The sequence below is a fragment of the Leptosomus discolor genome, chromosome 1 (assembly GCF_034619465.1).
Source record: "Leptosomus discolor isolate bLepDis1 chromosome 1, bLepDis1.hap2, whole genome shotgun sequence".
Lineage (NCBI taxonomy): Eukaryota > Metazoa > Chordata > Aves > Leptosomiformes > Leptosomidae > Leptosomus > Leptosomus discolor.
In genome coordinates, this window is record NC_141391.1 from 129,429,044 (window position 1) to 129,445,916 (window position 16,873).

A 16,873-nucleotide genomic window follows, 5' to 3' on the forward strand; every position below is an offset into this window, starting at 1 on the left:
TGAACAGGTACAAACTGAACTACATGAAATTCCATTTAAACATGAGGAAAAAATCGTTTTTGCTGTGCAGCTGTTAAACACTGGAACAGGTTGCCTGGGGAGGTTGTTGGAGGTGCTCAAAACCCAACTTGGCGCAGCCCTGAGCAACCTGCTCTAGTTGACCCTGTTCTGAGGGGGGAGACTGGACCTCCAGAAGTCCATGCCAACTTAAACCGTGCTCCTGTAAATCTATGAGATCCGTTCTGGGTGCTTTAAAAAAAAAAAAAAGCAACGAACCAAACAACAACTCTAACCTTACCTGTTCAGTAGTGTACAGGAGTGTAGCACATCACAAATTTCTGAACTATGACCCTACCACACAAGTAGCTTGACTCATGTGAAAAGTTTCCTCATGTCTCAGTTGTTTAGACAGACGATGAGAGACAAGCACGTACAGCATCTCAGCGTCAGTCCCCTGAGCCGATCTTCAGTGTATTTATTCCTCCTTTGCCAGTAATCTGTGTAACAGCTTGACCCAGTTGGGTGCGAGTGGGCCTCACTGCTGGGTCTAAGAGGTATCTACACCAGCTAGGTCTGGACAGAGCGTAGGTGCTGGTCCCCTCTGAGGTTTGTACATCCCCAGCTTAGATCTCTTAGCAATCCCCTTTCCGTGGGGTACTGCAGCAAGTCTTGCTACTCTAGACCATGAAACTAGTACTTAGAAATCCTCTAGATCTTCTTGAGCAGCTGCTGGGGCAGCATAGTAGGAGAAAAAATACAGACTTAGCAGAGTTTCTTGGTTGCTTTCAAAGAAGTCCAGTGAAAGCCCTTTGAAAAAAAAGCCCCTTGTTGAAGTTTTCCCCTGAGTTTCCGTAGGCTTTCACGCAGGGCAGCATCTCCCCTTGTCCTCTTCCCCACGTAGCACGGGTAAAACCTAGTACCTTGCACTGCGTCTTTCCCCTGCGCCAGATGCACAACCTGCATAAACTCCAGCCTGTTGCCTTCTGCCACGTTCCCCGCACCTCTGCGCGGGAAGGAGGCAAGCCTCCTTGCAGCAGTCGAGCCGTGGGGAGCCATTAGCAGCCAGCAAGGCTGAGAGGCAGGCTTTCAGCAGGGTGTCAGGCGCTTTCCAGGGCAGGGCCACTGCCTGGAATGCAGTGGAGTACTCGGGCCTTGGGCAAGTTTAGACACATGTTGATGCATAATACAAGATGGAGCCTATCGCTTGATATCAGCTTCTTCCAGTCAGTCACGGGGTTGGGTAAGCGTGTCCGCCATGCAAAACAGGAGGTAATGTAACTACCAAATCAGAGCGATTCATGGAAACGTTTCTTCTAATTCCTGGTTGACTGTTCCATTGTAAAGTCATTCCATGTTGTATGGATATTGAGTAGGGGGCAAGCACTGCGAATAAAACCGTGGTGTTATTTTGGAAAAAGGGAGTGAGGGGAAATTGAAGGGGAAAAATAAGAGATACGATCTGCAGCAACCACAGTAATGCAACACAGAAACTATCTGATAGGAATAACTTCAGTATCTTCTGCATTTGTTCCCTTTGTAGACTGGATTGTTCTTGAGTAGCTCAAAGTGCAGGACTTGAATCTAGGAGGTCTAGATTTTCTTCATGCATTCCCAGCGGCTGGTTCATTGTACGGCCTGAAAACTATTTTTAAAGGGTAAGACAACCCAGAGGTGAAATGGAAAAGGAGCAACATTTGAATACAGAAAAGGTGACTTGCACAGCATGCAGAACTCTGACTGTTTCCTCCCCAGCTGCCCAGAGCAAGCGGGGTAAGGAATTTGGTGCCCAAGGCAGGCTTCGGGCAGCCTGTTAGAGCCTTCAGGCAAAACAGGCCCTTGTTCCTGGAGTGCAGGAGGCCCTTGCTCTTTGCAGACCTCTTGTGACCAAGGGCAGAGCGCTCTGCAGCTGCAGGCTATGGATGGAGGAACAGACCAAGCAGTCCCGAAGGCTAGGCGTTACAGTGCCTAGCAATACATTTAGCCTTGGAGAAAACCCAAGAACGTGGTTGTCCGGGATGGGAGAGCTCCAAGGGACTGGTGTTTCTGCTGGAGGAGAGGCGGCGTGAGGACAGGTGAGGGGGAAGGCTGGGTGGAGGAGAGCTGTGGAGCCTGAAGGGCTCAGCCCTGGAGGGGCTGTGGGGCTCTCAGGAGGTGGGCACCCGGGAGCAGGGAGGGGGGCGATGGGGAGGTCCAGCCGCAGGTCCCCATCAGGTACGGCTGCAGCAACGGCCGGCTGGGAGATGCCAGGCCCGGGTCTGGTGGGCGGGCAGCGCCGGGCTGCCAGCGGTGGCGGGCTGGGGTCCTGCGGGCAGGGGGGGCGAGGGCAGCCTCCTCTCGGGGAGGGGAGCCTGGCCGGGGGGAGGGGGGGGCGGTGGCTCCAACGGCGCGGGGGCGGTGCGGCTGCCGGCGGGGGAGGGACGGCGGGGCCGGGCGGGGCCGGGCACAGGAAGCGGAAAGCGGCGGCAGCAGCGACGGCGGCCGCCGCCGGGGGAAGGCGGCGGGTCGGTGCCGGGAGCGGCATGGGGCGGCCGCGGGAGGGAGGTGAGTCCATCCATCGGTCGGTCGGTCTGCTTGTCTGTCCTGTGTGCGCGGGGTTGGGTGCGATGCGGGGGGCGGCGGTGCTGCCCTCCACCACACCCTCCGGCCGCCGGGACCCCGCCGCGGCTCTGCCGCGGGGTGCCCGGACAGGGGCGGCGGGAGCAGCGCTGGGGCAGCTCCCGCGCCTGACGGCAGGGCTCCGTCGCCGGCTGGGGGGCGCTGAGAGCTCGGCTGGGCTCCGGTGGTGCTGGCTGCCGGGGCAGCCCGCTGCGTCCCCGCTGCCCCTGCCCGGCGCTTTCCGGGACGGCTGGGCGCCGGTTCCCGTGGCTGAACAGAGGAGGAAGGCGGGTGGAGGCAGCCGCCGGGCCTCCTTCTCGCTGGCCGGGGCTCTGCCGGGCAGCCTCGGCGCTGCCCTCGCCCGCGGTGGGGCTGCTGGGGCGGCGGGTCCCGGCCACGATGCCGTGGGCGGGAGAGATCTCGGCTTCCCGGGGTAAAACCCTTAAGTGCCGGTGAGGGCCGCGGGTGTAGCCCCTCACGGTGGGCAGCACTTTCTTTGCCAAGCCTTGCCTTTGGAGGACCTCCCTGCGCTGTTAAAGTGCCAGCAGGAGCGAGTCCGCGCTGGTGTGAGGGCTCTGCTGACGCCTCGCATGCCCGGGCTGTGCTTTATGCCTGGGCTCATCCCACCGGGCAGCGAGGGGGTACAGAAGGGAAGGGGGAAGGGAAGGCACGATCACGCTTCTCTGCTTAGGAGCTGGTTTGGTTGCTGAAGCGATGCCCGAAGTCGCGGGCTGGCAGGACCGAACGGTTGTTTCCGTTCAGCAAGTTACGGCCCGGGGAGGCTCCCGCGGCCGGCGGCGGATCTGCTGCCCCGCCAGCCGCCGGGAGGAGAGGAGAGGGAGAGGTGGGGAGAGGAGAGGAGCCCGCTGCCTCCTCCTGCGCCTTGGCAGCGCTGGCCGGGGAGGCATACCCGAGCGCTTCTGAGCGCGCCCAACAGAGGGCAAAGCTATTGCGTTAGCCGCTGCCTTGCGGTGATGGCACGCTTCGGAGAGCCGCTGTGAAACAGTGGTGTTTTCTTAGTTAAAAGATTGTCGCTGTTGTAAGCTAACTCTCTTATGCCAAGGGCTGAACTCTTTGACTGCGGGGTCTACGGAAGCATAACTGACTTGATGGCAGGGTTTTGGTCTGGGAACTTAGCAATTCTGTGACTGTTTGAAGCTGTGGGGTATTTTGGCCCTGGGTTTGTCAATGACAATTGCCCACAAGGTCTTTGCAGCTATAAGGAGTTAAAAAATTAAGTCACGCTAGCTGGAAGAGTAAATTAAGGTGTTGTAGAGTATATTCTGCAGTATCCTTGCCTGTGAGCCCATCACCAGCGCATCCTGACTTTGTGGAGAGGCGTTGTGGAGAAGAGAGCTTGAGCAGTGCTTTTCCATCTTTGAAGAGCTTCATTTTGACCGTGCTTGGCTCTTTTCCTCTGCTGGGGTTTGGCTGTATAGTTGGTTGCAACTGTGGGACCATTGTTGGCTCTGTGATCATTTTGCATGTTAATTTTGAAAAATAAATGTGAACGGAATCTTACGGACAGCCTTCTTTAAGAATGTTCCCTATGAGCTGAAATTTTGGAAGGATCCCAGCCTATGTTGAAACTACCCAGTCAAGTATCTAAGTGCGGATGGTTATTGGCCAGCAGCTGCCTGTGGCCTTTTGGGTTTGGCTAGTAGTGGCAGTGTTGTTGTTGGCCCTTATCTTATGGATATGTGCACCTAGGGAGGTCTTGCTGTCACTGGAAGACCAGGATACCGTAATAGGAAAATGCTACCAAGATGACTGCAGTCATATTGTTGTGGTAGCCTGCCTTCCTTTCGCCACTGCCTCTGACAGCCGAAGTGAAGAATGGTATCAGAAATGTGGCTTTGCTGCTATAGGGTGTGTTGTGCTGCACAGGGACCTGAGAGGCAGACTGGAGTGGAGAACAGTAGTGTCCAGTTCTGCTAGTGGGGAACTGTGTCATGCTTCTCTGTATCTGGTACCATCACTGGGCAATTTGGTGGAAGGGGAAAATGAACACTTGTGAAAACTATCTTGACTTCTTTTAATTTCTTATTAGCCTTTACTTCAGAATTATCTGATTTGGGTCAAATTGAAAAACAGTGGTTATTTCCTCAAGGGTCAACACCCTTGCAAGGGCAGAATGGCATTGGCTTTGTACAGGGTTGAGCAGGAGGAGGGAGACAGGGAGGCTCCATACTGTGGCATCCCATGGTGTTGTGTGCTGGGGATTTGATCAGGGTCTGTAGACTTCTTTTTCATTTTAAATTCAAATAGAGAATGCAGGAAGATGTGCAATATGCTGAAGGAGGTGGTGCACTTTCAGTAGAGGAACATTTTGCAGTCTATAACCTTTAATGCCATCTCGGTATCTAAGTGCTATGGCTAAAAGTAAACTTTGAAAATAAGGTACAGGTACTGCCTGCTTGGATAGGCAGAGTCTGAAGAGTCTTGCAAGAGTCTTTCTCCTGTTTGTTTCAGTAAGGCTGTAGGGCTTTAAATGTCAATATGGAAAACTGTTCTGTCCACAGTCCCAGGTGCTTTAGTCTTGTAAGGGTGAGGCACAATACCTTCTAGCGTGTTGCAGGACTCTGGCACTAAGAGGTGCACTCGAAGGTCTAGCAACACAGGAGAGATGTACGAGCGAGGAAGCGCAAGCTTTCACCAGTCTGCCAGGATGGCAGCTGAGGTATAATTTGCATGATAGACTTGAATGCTGGTTGTGCTTCAGAAACTTGGACAGCGCAGATGTGGGGAGTGGGCAAAGGACATCCTCCAGGGATGTACTTCACCGGTGGGTCCCATGCAGAGAACTTGCCAACTTCCAGCTGTGTAGCAGGGAGGCAAGAGACTAGGGCTTACTGCTTAGAAACAACACTTGCTTGGGTGGTGGCTTTGGCCGGGCATTTCTGTTGTCAGTTGAAACAGCCTCACTATGTTTTCAGATCTGTGTTGTTGCATGTTCTGATTAAAAATACAGGTGAATTGCTTCAATAAACTAAGTGACTTTTCTTTTTGAAATATCCATGTCATGGAGTAATGGTTTTCAGCCTAGGGGCTGGAAATTCCCAGAGGTCTATGAAATCTTTCTAAGAAGCCTCTGAGAAGCTAAAGAAAAGGGAACCTGTTGCTAGAGGGCTTGAATTTGCTGACTACTAAACATTTTTTTAGGATGAGGGGCTTGCAAATCAAGAGTTGCTGCCATAGAATAAAAGCCCTGGTTTATATATATACATATATAGAAGGCCAAAATTAATCTTATTTAATGACATGCAAAAATAAATAGGAACATTTTGGAAAAACCTTGTTTTCCCAAGCTCGTTGGGCCGTTAAAACTGAAAGCCTTAGCTCTGCGAGTAGATTACCATGGGTGAACTTCTGTGCTTACAGATCAAGTTGCTGGATTGGGGCCTGCTCAGGAAATTCAAAAGCAAAAGGTTCCTGTGGCATTGCTCATAGGTCTTACTATATATGCAGTTGAACTTAGCAAGTTATGTAACTTCTTGTTTTCCTGAAGTGAATAATAGGAATAAGCTACACCCATACCGTGTAGCTGACTTAATGCCAGAGTTGGAAGTCTTCCTCACTGCTTAGCCATCTTTTAATTATTTTTACTCTTGAATCGTAACGCTATCCCATAGCTTAGCACTTGGGGTTCTGCATGTTTAATTTGTAAAGCTCTTCGTTTCACTAAACGAAGAAAAAAGACTTCTCAGTGCGATAGCTCATGGGCATCCATTACCCTACAGACAGCTGGTGCTGTTTAACGAGTGAGGCTGACAGCGTATGGAGCCGAACGTGCGCACATCCTTGCGGACACTTGTGGCTGCTTGTGCTCCAGATGGCACTTCCAAATATATGTAACTTCATGAACTGACTGGTAAATCAACTCTAATTGATTGCAAGTTTTAAACGGAGTAAGATTGAAACTGTACAGACAAGGATTTCAAAGCTGAGCTGCTTTGGAGATATTTGCCTCAACTTCACAGGGGGAAATCCATCGGGAAAGCATGGGATGTAAAAGAGCGATCTTGTTTGCGTTTGCCCTCTTTGATTTAAAGATGTAACTTGCTCTTTTAAATTTCCCTTGGGCTGAGAGCCAAACTGTGCTCCCTTGAAGACGATCACAAAGCAAACTTCATTGGAAATGGGATTGGGCTCCCAGCATGGAAAATAGTGATTCAAAAGAACTCTCTTTTTTTTTTTTTTTTTTTTTTTTCCTGGAGATTTATGAGCATATGAAAAGAGGGAGTTACAATGAGTTGTGTAGCTGCGTAGAAACTCTTAATTACAGTGATCTCTGTGGTATTCAGGGGTAATTGCATTTCTCCACTGTCATGCAGGCTGCAGCCATCCTTCTTGTGAGAATAGGATCCCAAAATTTCCTTTGGAACGTCCTTAGTGTTGTTTTCAATCTAGTACTTGGCATTCTTCTGTCATCGGTGAGTAAGGGAAGGGCAAAGTGAGAGTGCCAGCCCCACTGGGAGCAAGTGCTGGATGTACAGTTACACAATTATTGTGGTTGAAGCAGAGGAGGCATTCCCATCTCCCCCCGAGCTGTTAGTTTGCGCTGCTATTCACTCTGGTGTTGGTTTTGCTGTTTGGGGCTGTGCTGTGAACTAGGTCACGGAGAGGACCCAAGACAAAAGTTTGGCAAGGGAGGGAAAGGGGATTTTTTGTTTTGTTTTCCAGCAGTGCTGTTTGCTTGCTGAGAAATGTGGTGACACAATCGAGAGTGGTGAACCATGGTGTCAAGGTGGAAGCTACTTACACCAGCTTTCTTGTCAACGCTGAAATACAGTGCAACTGTACCCTCGGGCTGAAGGAGTTTTCTTTCACACAGCGCCAGAAGCTCTGCAGACAGACCATGCCTTCAGTGGAGTCCTGTGAGATGTAATGATCTTTTGTGAAGCTGTTTCAGTTGGCTAAATTGAGCTCTCAATTCACACTTGTTTGTGGAGGAGTGAGGCCCCAACTGATGGGGCTGCTTCTTTATGCAGCACAGTCATCCTTGCCCAGAGGGATAGGATAAGAATCATCATTAATAGTGATTTAGTAGTGGAGGTGTTTAAAGACTGTGCTTAGTTTGGATATGGTTGTGCTATGAAGGATACACGTACAGCTTGTCTTCTCTAGCTTTGCTCTGGCTGTAGTGGTGGGCGCTATTGGGGTGACTAATCCAGGGTTGACTTCTGTCTATGCCATTGAAAGAGCTCCAACCTGGGGATGTAGTTTAGCATGTTATTTGTCTTTTGGTCCCCTCCCTACCTCTTCCCTAGTAGTTCCAGAAGCTTTTTTGGGTTAAGGCTGGTCTCCTTCCTGCTGTAAAATAGACCCCGAGGTAGGTTACCTTCTAGGCTATGAGGAATGTGTGTTTGGACTGTGCTCCTCCCTCTTTGGTTTCTTCATCTCATCCTGCTCAGACTGGGAGTGGTGTCTAGCTAGCAGCCCAGGCTATCCTTTGTTGGCCAAATCTAGGAAGCCTTTTTGATGATCAGCCTCGGTTGGGCACCAGACAAAGCCAGTGGTCTTCTTTTTCCAGCTGAAGTTGGGCAGATGTATTTTATTCCCAGCAGTCCTGCAACTGCCTTGGCAGGAAGATCTGTTTAGCCACTGGTGTGTCCTGCAGTTGGGGCAAGGACGTGGTGCAGAATCCCCAAATTCATCATGCTGCTTTTGACAACAAACCAGGAGACTTAATGTTTTTTGGGGGCCGCCTTGTTGACTTTTCACAGAGCTGTGTCAAAACTGTTGCTCTTGTTTACACAGAAAACGAAAGTTGGCATGATCCAGCCTGCCCTGAGGTTCCTGTGCTGGTCTTCCCATGAGTCTGCTTGCTCTGCCAGGTGCCCAGCATTGCCTTGCTTCACCCGTTGTCAAATGGGCACTGCTCGTTCATGGTTCCTGTCTAGGCAGCCTGTGCATTTCCACAGCAGCCTCTACCTGCTGAAATGTTCTCTGACTTCTCCACAGAAGTGTGACCCTGTGCTGCTGGGGGTGACAGGGGTCAGAAGAGTAGCTCTGTTCCCAGTCCCTGCCTCAGCTTTGATTTTTATGTCTGGGAGTTGGGAGAAAATTACTCTGTGTGGTTAGAGGAAAAGGCTGGGAGTTGATACTTTCCTAGAAGCCTAGGAAAAATGCATAATCCTTACTGATGTGTGCCAGCAGCTCTCCTTGCTTTTCCTGTTCCTGTAATGTCATGGTATATATTTGTGAAGATAGTGGTTGTTGGTGGTTTAAGCTTATAATACTTGTTAGCACCTTTTGTACAACTGAGGGTGTTTTTGGTTTGTGATGCCTAGTGATTGCAAGGTCCTGTGTAGCCGTCTCTGGTATCATAGTACTATTTGAAGGTAGGAGGGTGGCAGCCTCATCCCCGTTTATCAGAAAAGGACAGACGTGGAGGAAGGTTTTTTCCATGGTTGCCTAGCAGGACAGTAGCAGAACAGAGGTAAAAATCAGCTTTAATGAGTCCCAGCCTATTGCTGGAGCCATAAGCTACAGGCTGTATGCAAGTCTAGGGAGTTAACGAGCGTTAACATCCTGTGTCCCAGGCTGGGGATTTTTACTTCTGTTACAGTAATGATGCCATTTTCCAAACTGTGCTGGGCCTTGGCTTTATGTTTCGCTGTGTTTAACTCCATTCTCATTCCTCCCCTCCCAAAACCTGGCCTTACATTCACATCCTTATTTGCCCTTCCTAGATTCTCTGCTGCCTTTAAGGAGCTTTCTCAAGGCACCACACGCACTTAGAGCTTGGGAATTCCTATACACAAAAGCCCTCCCGCCTTCTCCTCTCCAAGAGCCCTGGCAAGCCCAAGTGTTGTGCAAATACCTGCAGCTCCCAATGCAGCAAGAAGGCTTCTTTTCTTTGTTGCAGTTTTTACTGCCAGCCAAGGAGCCCTGTGGGGAAGGGGCTTCGTTCTTTGGCACAGTTTACATGTGGTAGAGCTCTCTGCTTGGTTACAAGCTTTTCTGGAGGTGTGAGTAGAGGGATCTTATGGCTGGAAAGAATAGTTGGCCAAGTATAAAGTCTGATTTCTGTTGTTGTCCCTCTTGTGTTTGGGGAGGGAGAGGGCTGAAAGGCGTGTTTAACTATTTTATTGCTAACAGCTTTGAAAACTGCTGTGAGCAGAAAATAACAGAGGGATCTAATTTAATTTTAAAGCAGTCTTTTGCCCGCTCTGAAAGTATGGCATGGATGTAGTCCTGTGTTGGCTGGAGGCACCAGTCGTCTGGGCAGGAGGCCTGTGGAAGTGCTTCTCTGTGCCAGATGCTGGACTGTGCCAAGGTATCTCTGTCTATGGCTGCAACCCTTCCCTCTGCACTTCTTCGATATTTGCATGCATTTCCCCAAACCAGTGACTAACTTGCCTCCTTTCCGTTTCTCTTCCCACCCAATGCAGGATGTGGCTTTGGAAAGCGGGATGGTGTCCACCCCTTCTTGCCCACAGGGTTCAGGTGTTTTGACATGTCACTGTTGGGAATTGTTCTGATGTCGCCCTGCCCCTGTTCCAAAAACCATGACTGACTCTCGTCCTTTACAGATGAGACTTAAGCTTCTGTTCCAAATGGAAGTACATTGTAAGAAGTGTTGGCCCATATAAGCTAGATGTGATCTCTAATCAACTCTCCTCAGTGTTATTAGTATGTGTATATATAGAGACAATTTTTAGTAAAATTCAATTCTTCAAGGCCCAAATTAGCTTCTGGAGGCAAAGGTTGCGAAGAAAGGGAGGTGCTTGTAGTGCCATTGATCGTATAGTAACTAATGCTTGTAAAACAGGCACACCTTGCAGTTGTGAAAACAAAGCAGGTTCAGACATGGTGGTCTGATCCTCTCTTGCGTTTCTCTTAGGAAAGTCACCCTCACCTCCCACCCCTTCCCCCTATATCTAGTCTATAATGCTGCTGTTCTGAATCTGGGGGTATTTGGGCTGTGGGTTACGGAGGTGTGGAAGTCAAGCTCGGTACTTTTTCTGGGGGTGAATTTATCTATCTAGGCTGCTGAGCCTTCTCACTTGTCTTTTCCAGGTGACTTAAGCTCTTTCTTCGGGATTTTTAGATGAATGGGCAAGACTTTGCAAAACGGAGATACGTTATCAGTTTAAATCTCTGCAAATGCATGTATTTCACTAGACCAGAAAGAGAGATGCCAGCCAGGACAAGCTTGCGAATTGGGTACTATGTGATGAGTGGTGACATGTGGCCAGGGTGAGGGAATTGCTGCAATAGGAATGATGTCGTGCTTTGCTTAGAGTGCACTGCCATACCTGTTTATCTTTCCTTAGGTCAATCGTGAGGAGCTGAGCACCCTCCCTCCCCTCCCCTCTGATCGGATTCCTTATATGTGAAGCTCACTTGCTTTCTGAGGACCAGACCTCACTGATGACTGGGAAGGAAAGAGTACCCAGGAAAGCACTTTTACCACGGACTCCACCTCAGGAGCACCAGGAACTCATCTTCTAAGTAAAATCTGTGCCCCTTCCGTGCAAATCTGATGTCTGCTGCAATGGATACAGAATCGACGTATTCGGGATACTCCCACTACTCAGGTCACTCCAAAAAAGCCCACAGACAAGGGTAAGGAAATGTTTATTTTTAATTAATTACTGCTCTAAGCTAGGACATGTCCCATGGAAAAAAATTGTAAGCCAGGATGAAATCAGTGGGGCCACAGCTTTGGAGGAGATACATGTGGAGAGTCCTTATGAGGAACCCAGTGGGGAGACTGGAAGCCGTAGTGCTGCTAATTTAATGATAATTCAGCCTGTTCAATGCATGCTGGGGTCGTGTGGCCAGAAAGATTGGGATAACATCAGCAGAAAGATCGTTTAACTCTGCTCTTAAAGTGTGAGGAATGAGTAGAATCTCTGAGAAGACATGTCAGACTTCCTAAACTGATAATTGCCAGTTGTTTTCTCTTCTGATGCCACTTCTTTATTGTGTTATAAGGTTTCCTATCTCTCCCCACCGTCCTCCTGGCTGCTCTGGTGCTGGTGTGTTGGGTTTTTTTTTAGTAGAATTTGAGTGGTACTTAAGTCCACAACAAGTCCTTTATCAGCATTGACTGGATTAGAAGTCAGGCTTTTCTGAACTTGAGTAGCAAGTCCTCTCTGTTGTGGTAGTTCAGCAGCCTCAAAAACCGTCTTGCTCTGAAACTGCTGATTACTTGGAAACATCCTTTTTTTCCTGCATCATCATTAGTTTTACATGCAAAACATGTGCCACTTACAGTCTCTGAAGCTTAGAACTGAGCTGGTCCAAAATAACTTTGCATTTCAGAGGCAATTATCCTGTGTGGTTGGAAAAAGAATTCTTCCATGAAATGAAGTTTATTTGCTCGCAGTCCAATTATTGAGTAAAACATCTCGTTTGCCTTTTCTCCCTTCTTTAACACCCCCATCCCCAATATGGATTGCCCTTTGAAGCTTAGAATGCTATGTGGGAAGATGCCTTCAAAGTTCCCAAAACATCATAAAAATCCCGGAGCCTCTTATTGGAACAGAAAAATGTCTCATCCCATGAAACATTTGGGCTTTGGTAATTCCAGGAGACATGCAATGGAGAGAGCAGAGATGGGACTATGGGTGTTCCTGAGCCTTAAGCCAGTCCCTGAGCACAGTGGGTGTCTCTGGCGCAAAGGCTGATTTCCTGTCCAGGTAGGAAGGGGGAGGAAAATATTGGTGAGCAGATTGGTAAGCCTTAACTCATCTTGAGACATTTTCAGATGAGAAGCTGTGAAGTCTGCAAGAGTACTCAGAAGTAAGCACTAGCTTACCCTTGATGGTACCCTTGATGTTTGCTCTCTTTGTAAGAGGTTAACTGGGTGTTATTAACCAGTGGAAATAAACTTTGCCGATTGTCCTACAATGTTAAGGTCCTCGTTGACAAGACTCTACATTGCAGGGACTAAAGCTGTTTTGATTAATTTCTTGTGTTAACTGTACATGTCCCTGTGAGACACTTTATTGCAGGTGGAGAGCTGTGTAGATCAGTTAATCCCAAATGGAGGTGCCAGTTGTTTGGAGAATGCAAGCTTACCTCTCAAGCACAGCACTGGCAAAAGCTGTTTTGAGAGCAGATGAGCTGGTGGGAGTGTACCCCTGTCCCCTTTGCTCCCCTCTCCAGTCACTGAGAGGGTAAACTGTCCCAGCCACAATGTTGTAGGCTGCTCTAGGCAAGGTCCCTTTCGACCTCTTCCAAAGCTGCTTTTGTCACAGATTGAGTCAATATTGATCAAGAGATGGGCAAACATGACTACAACCTAATGCTTAGGGCACCTGCTGCAGGTTGAGGTGTAGCAGATGCCAGGCCCCGCTCCAGAAACTGTGGTAACGTTGTCTCCTCTTGCTCTGTTTGGAAAAGGAGTCGGGACAGGCACAAATCGCCACGAAGCAAAGATGGCAGTCGGTCCGAGAAGTCCGTCACTATCCAGACACCTCCTGCAGAGCCGCTGCTTGGGAACGATGCCTCTCGGGCAGAGGAGGGCCAGGTAAGGAGGGAGTGAAAGCAAATGTGGAGTGTGGTTTCTGGAACATACCATACGACTTACCAGCACAGGAGTAAGAAAAAAATGTTGCTTATGTGCTGTTTGTAAAGAATCATGACTTAGAGTACCCTTTATTCATGCATAAAGCCAAGGTCTCAGTCAGTTTTGTGTCTTTCTGAGAGCATTATTTTTGACACCATTGGTGCTGATATGACTACTGGGGCACTAATTTGCCTCTGTCTCCAGAGCATCATCTGCCAGGCTCTATAGAAGCATCCGTTTCCGTCATTTCACTGTGTTGTTCGGGTCAACCCTTTCACCTGTATGTGCACTTTTGTTTTTAAGCAGGATTTGCTCTAGGTAATCATATAAAGCACATTAGGATCAGGATCCTGGTAGGGAAAGGAGGCAGGAAACATGGAATTAATGTGAAATAGCTGGAAAGGAGAGTGAACTCAGTGAAAGCTAGTACATTAACACTGGGTTGAATAAAGAATGGAACAATGCTGGGTTTAGATTGCATCTAGGATGGATCCAGTACTCTCTCTGCTCTAGCAATTGATGTGAAGGTGCGTATTCATTTTCAAAGAATGGCTGATGCTGCAAGACATAGAATGCAGGACATTCCAGTGCCTCCTGGGCTGGATTTGGGGTGTGTTAATCCTTGGCTGTGAGGCTCCACCTCTGCCCTTAAAAAAAAAAAAAAAAAAAAAGCTCAGTTTCCACCCAAACTGTGTATGGTAGTATTTGTGAAAGTGTTCGTGTAGCTATAGGTGGGCTCACTTCATGTACTGCTATTTCATATTTTGTAATCAGATGCTTATTTTCATGAGTCCCAGCTAGTACTTCAAATAGATCTAAGGTGCTGGTGAATTCTTAAGCCCTTGTTTTCATGCAGACCTCCTCAATGTGAATTAAAGCCAAAGCAAAATAAGGTGATGCATGAGCAAGGCTTTTCTTCTCAAGAGCAGGATGCCCTGGTTGGATCCAACACCTTTGTACCACTAGAGATTTAGACTCTCATTTCTATATAGTTGAACATTTTTTTGCTTGTACTACTTGAAGTGGGAAGAGCTGTTACAAAGGGTAGATTGAGGCTAGGGTTGCTTATTGTCTTCTGGACTGTAGCCTTAAGCTGCTGTGGTGTTTCTGTCCCTTTTCTCTTCTGCACAGTTTCTCAGCTTATCAAATGGAGGAAACTATGCAGAGCTATTTAATGTATAAACATAAAATAGTTGAAATGCTTAGATTGCTTTACTGGAGACACTGGCAAAGAGGGAGATATGATAGGATTATGCTGCCTTTCAGAACATGCTACAATGCAGATACCTCTTCTGGGGCCTCTATTTTGGTGAGAAGTGACTCAAAACCCCCTCATATGAATTCAGGATGCTGACTCTTTGTGGTTGGTCCGTCTCAAAACCCCACTGCTCTAGGCATGGGAGATATTAATTTCTTGGAGTGTATTAGAAGTTAAATCCCTGGAGTTGTTCAAAGTAGTTGTGCTGCCTCTACTCCTTTCCCAAAGATTCTTCCAGGACTCTTCTAACTCTTTAAAAGAATCTTTGAAGGTGATGCCTGTTTCTTTAAAAGAAAATGCTTTGATCAGCATGTGTAGCTGCAGAAGTCTGTGGAAGGTGTAAATCCTATTAATGACACAGGCTGCAGGAAGATACACTTAGGAGGGTAAGAGGAAGAGCAAAACATATGCTTCTGAATGAGCTTTACAGTGACAAAGGTGTCAGGTGCCAAGCAACAAAGCGCGTGCATTGCCACTCTTTGGTGTGTATTTGTGGGAAGCCTCAGGAGTCTTCATGTGCATGAGTCACTCCAGCAGCGGCTGTGAGTCAAATCCATACATGTCAGTGTAACTCTTTGGCCGTGCCAGCACCAGGAAGGAGCAATTGGAGGCATTGTGGGATGGGAGAACTAGCATGCAGAAGTCCTCTTGGTATTAGCTAGGGAAGAAATGAGACTTTCAGAAAACGTAGTGTGGTCTGAAGCTTGACTATACGGTAACTGTACTTCGGGTAAGCTTCTTTGTGGCTGAGTGGCTTCTGACAGTGTCCTGGACTATAATACCAGAACTACTTGGTAGTCTAGTGTCCTCTAAACTTAAAGCCCCATACCTGAAAATATTTTCTGTGACTACCTGTGATTTGTTGGCCTAACTAAATATTTATTAGGGTGTCAGCTATTGAGGACACCAGTACTGTTGAAGAGAATAAAAGAAAACAAAGCAGAGGAACTTGCTGAAAGTGCGGTTGCTTCTGTTACAGATGGAAGCATAATGTGTGAACGTGTTTTGATTGTGTAACAACAACAACTGGCTTGAAACACTGAAATGAAAATTTCCCTTCCAGGTGCTTCTGTGGTGCGCTTGCACCGCAGGATTTGTGGGCTGGAAGAGTGCTAGTCTTTGCCCTGCACATGGGAACTGATGATTACTGCAGTTTCCAAGAGTTATGTGATATTACTCGTTAAGTATGCTGGAAGAGGAACCTCTGGGGTACAGTGAGTGGCATAGGAAGCTGAACTACCTGCTCTACAGTTACAGGTTTTTAACACCTAATGTTTATAGTCCCTAGTTTGGATAAGTTGCTGTTGTTTCCAAACTTTTGCTAATTTTCAGGGTTGATTATTCAATATATTGAAGGTGTTGCTTTTGCTGTATTTTTTTTTTTTGGGGACTTGTAGCAGTCTTTTTCCAGGCAAGGAAAATAGAAGACCTGGAAGGAATAACCTGATTATTTCAATATTAATTTTGTTTATCTCTTCCTACCTCAGGATGACAACTGGGGTGAGACCACAACAGCAATCACAGGCACGTCTGAGCACAGTATTTCCCAGGAGGACATTGCCCGGATCAGTAAGGATCTGGAGGACAGCGTTGGGTTGGACTGCAAACGTTACCTGGGCTTAACAGTGGCAACTGTTCTTGGACTTCTTGTCTTCCTTACCCCCATCGCCTTCATTCTGTTACCCCAGATCCTGTGGCGGGATAGTCTGGAGCCATGTGGTACTGTCTGTGAGGGACTGTTCATCTCTGTGGCATTTAAACTCCTCATTCTTCTGATTGGGACCTGGGCTCTGTTTTTCCGCCAGCCCAAGGCAGATATACCAAGGGTGTTTGTGTTTCGGGCCCTTCTGTTGGTCCTTATATTCCTGTTTGTGTTTTCCTACTGGCTCTTTTACGGCGTTCGCATCTTGGACTCGAAGGACACCAACTACCAAGGAATAGTGCAGTATGCGGTGTCTCTGGTGGATGCTCTGCTCTTCATTCACTACCTGGCTATTGTGCTGCTGGAGCTGCGGCAGCTGCAGCCCGTGTTCGCTGTCAAGGTAGTTCGGTCAACAGATGGAGAGTCACGATACTACAGTTTGGGGCACTTGAGGTACGTACAAACCCTGGAAGTCCAGCGGCGTAGATTAGTGTGGCTATACTGTAGCACGAAGCATCAACTGCTTTTGTACGTGTGTTATCGCTGGTTTCTGAATCTTCCCCCTGAGGAGTCCTAGAGTCTGTCCAAAGTTACCAAACTGAACCTCCCTTCCCCTCTGCGAGTGTGGGAGAGGTGGTCCCTGCTTCAGAGGAGTCCTGTGCATTTCTGTAAATGAAAAGAGCACAACTTTTGGCTGGTCATTGGGCTAAGCCTGATGAGATCTTTAAGGTCCTTCTCTGGGCTTCTTGCCCTGTCTCCTTACTGGAGGAAAGGGAGAGAGGCCTCCCTGTGTAGCCAGGGCTGGCTTGTGCTCTTTGGCTGCTGGGGCCAGGCACCACTTTGAGAGCAGCCC

At 48.3% G+C, this 16,873-nt stretch overlaps 1 protein-coding gene across 2 annotated transcripts in view; it reads left to right on the forward strand.

Moving 5' to 3' along the window:
- The first annotated feature begins 11,086 nt into the window (after positions 1 to 11,086).
- VANGL1 (VANGL planar cell polarity protein 1) overlaps positions 11,087 to 16,873 on the forward strand; it is a 31,048-nt gene continuing 25,261 nt past the window's right edge. Inside the window, exons 1-3 of one of the 2 annotated variants that reach the window (XM_086464413.1) lie at positions 11,087 to 11,169; positions 12,955 to 13,081; positions 15,866 to 16,473. In XM_086464413.1, coding sequence (XP_086320539.1) covers positions 11,087 to 11,169; positions 12,955 to 13,081; positions 15,866 to 16,473 — 818 coding nt within the window. The remainder of the gene's footprint in view (positions 11,170 to 12,954; positions 13,082 to 15,865; positions 16,474 to 16,873) is intronic. The other variant, XM_086464418.1, reaches the window with a different exon arrangement.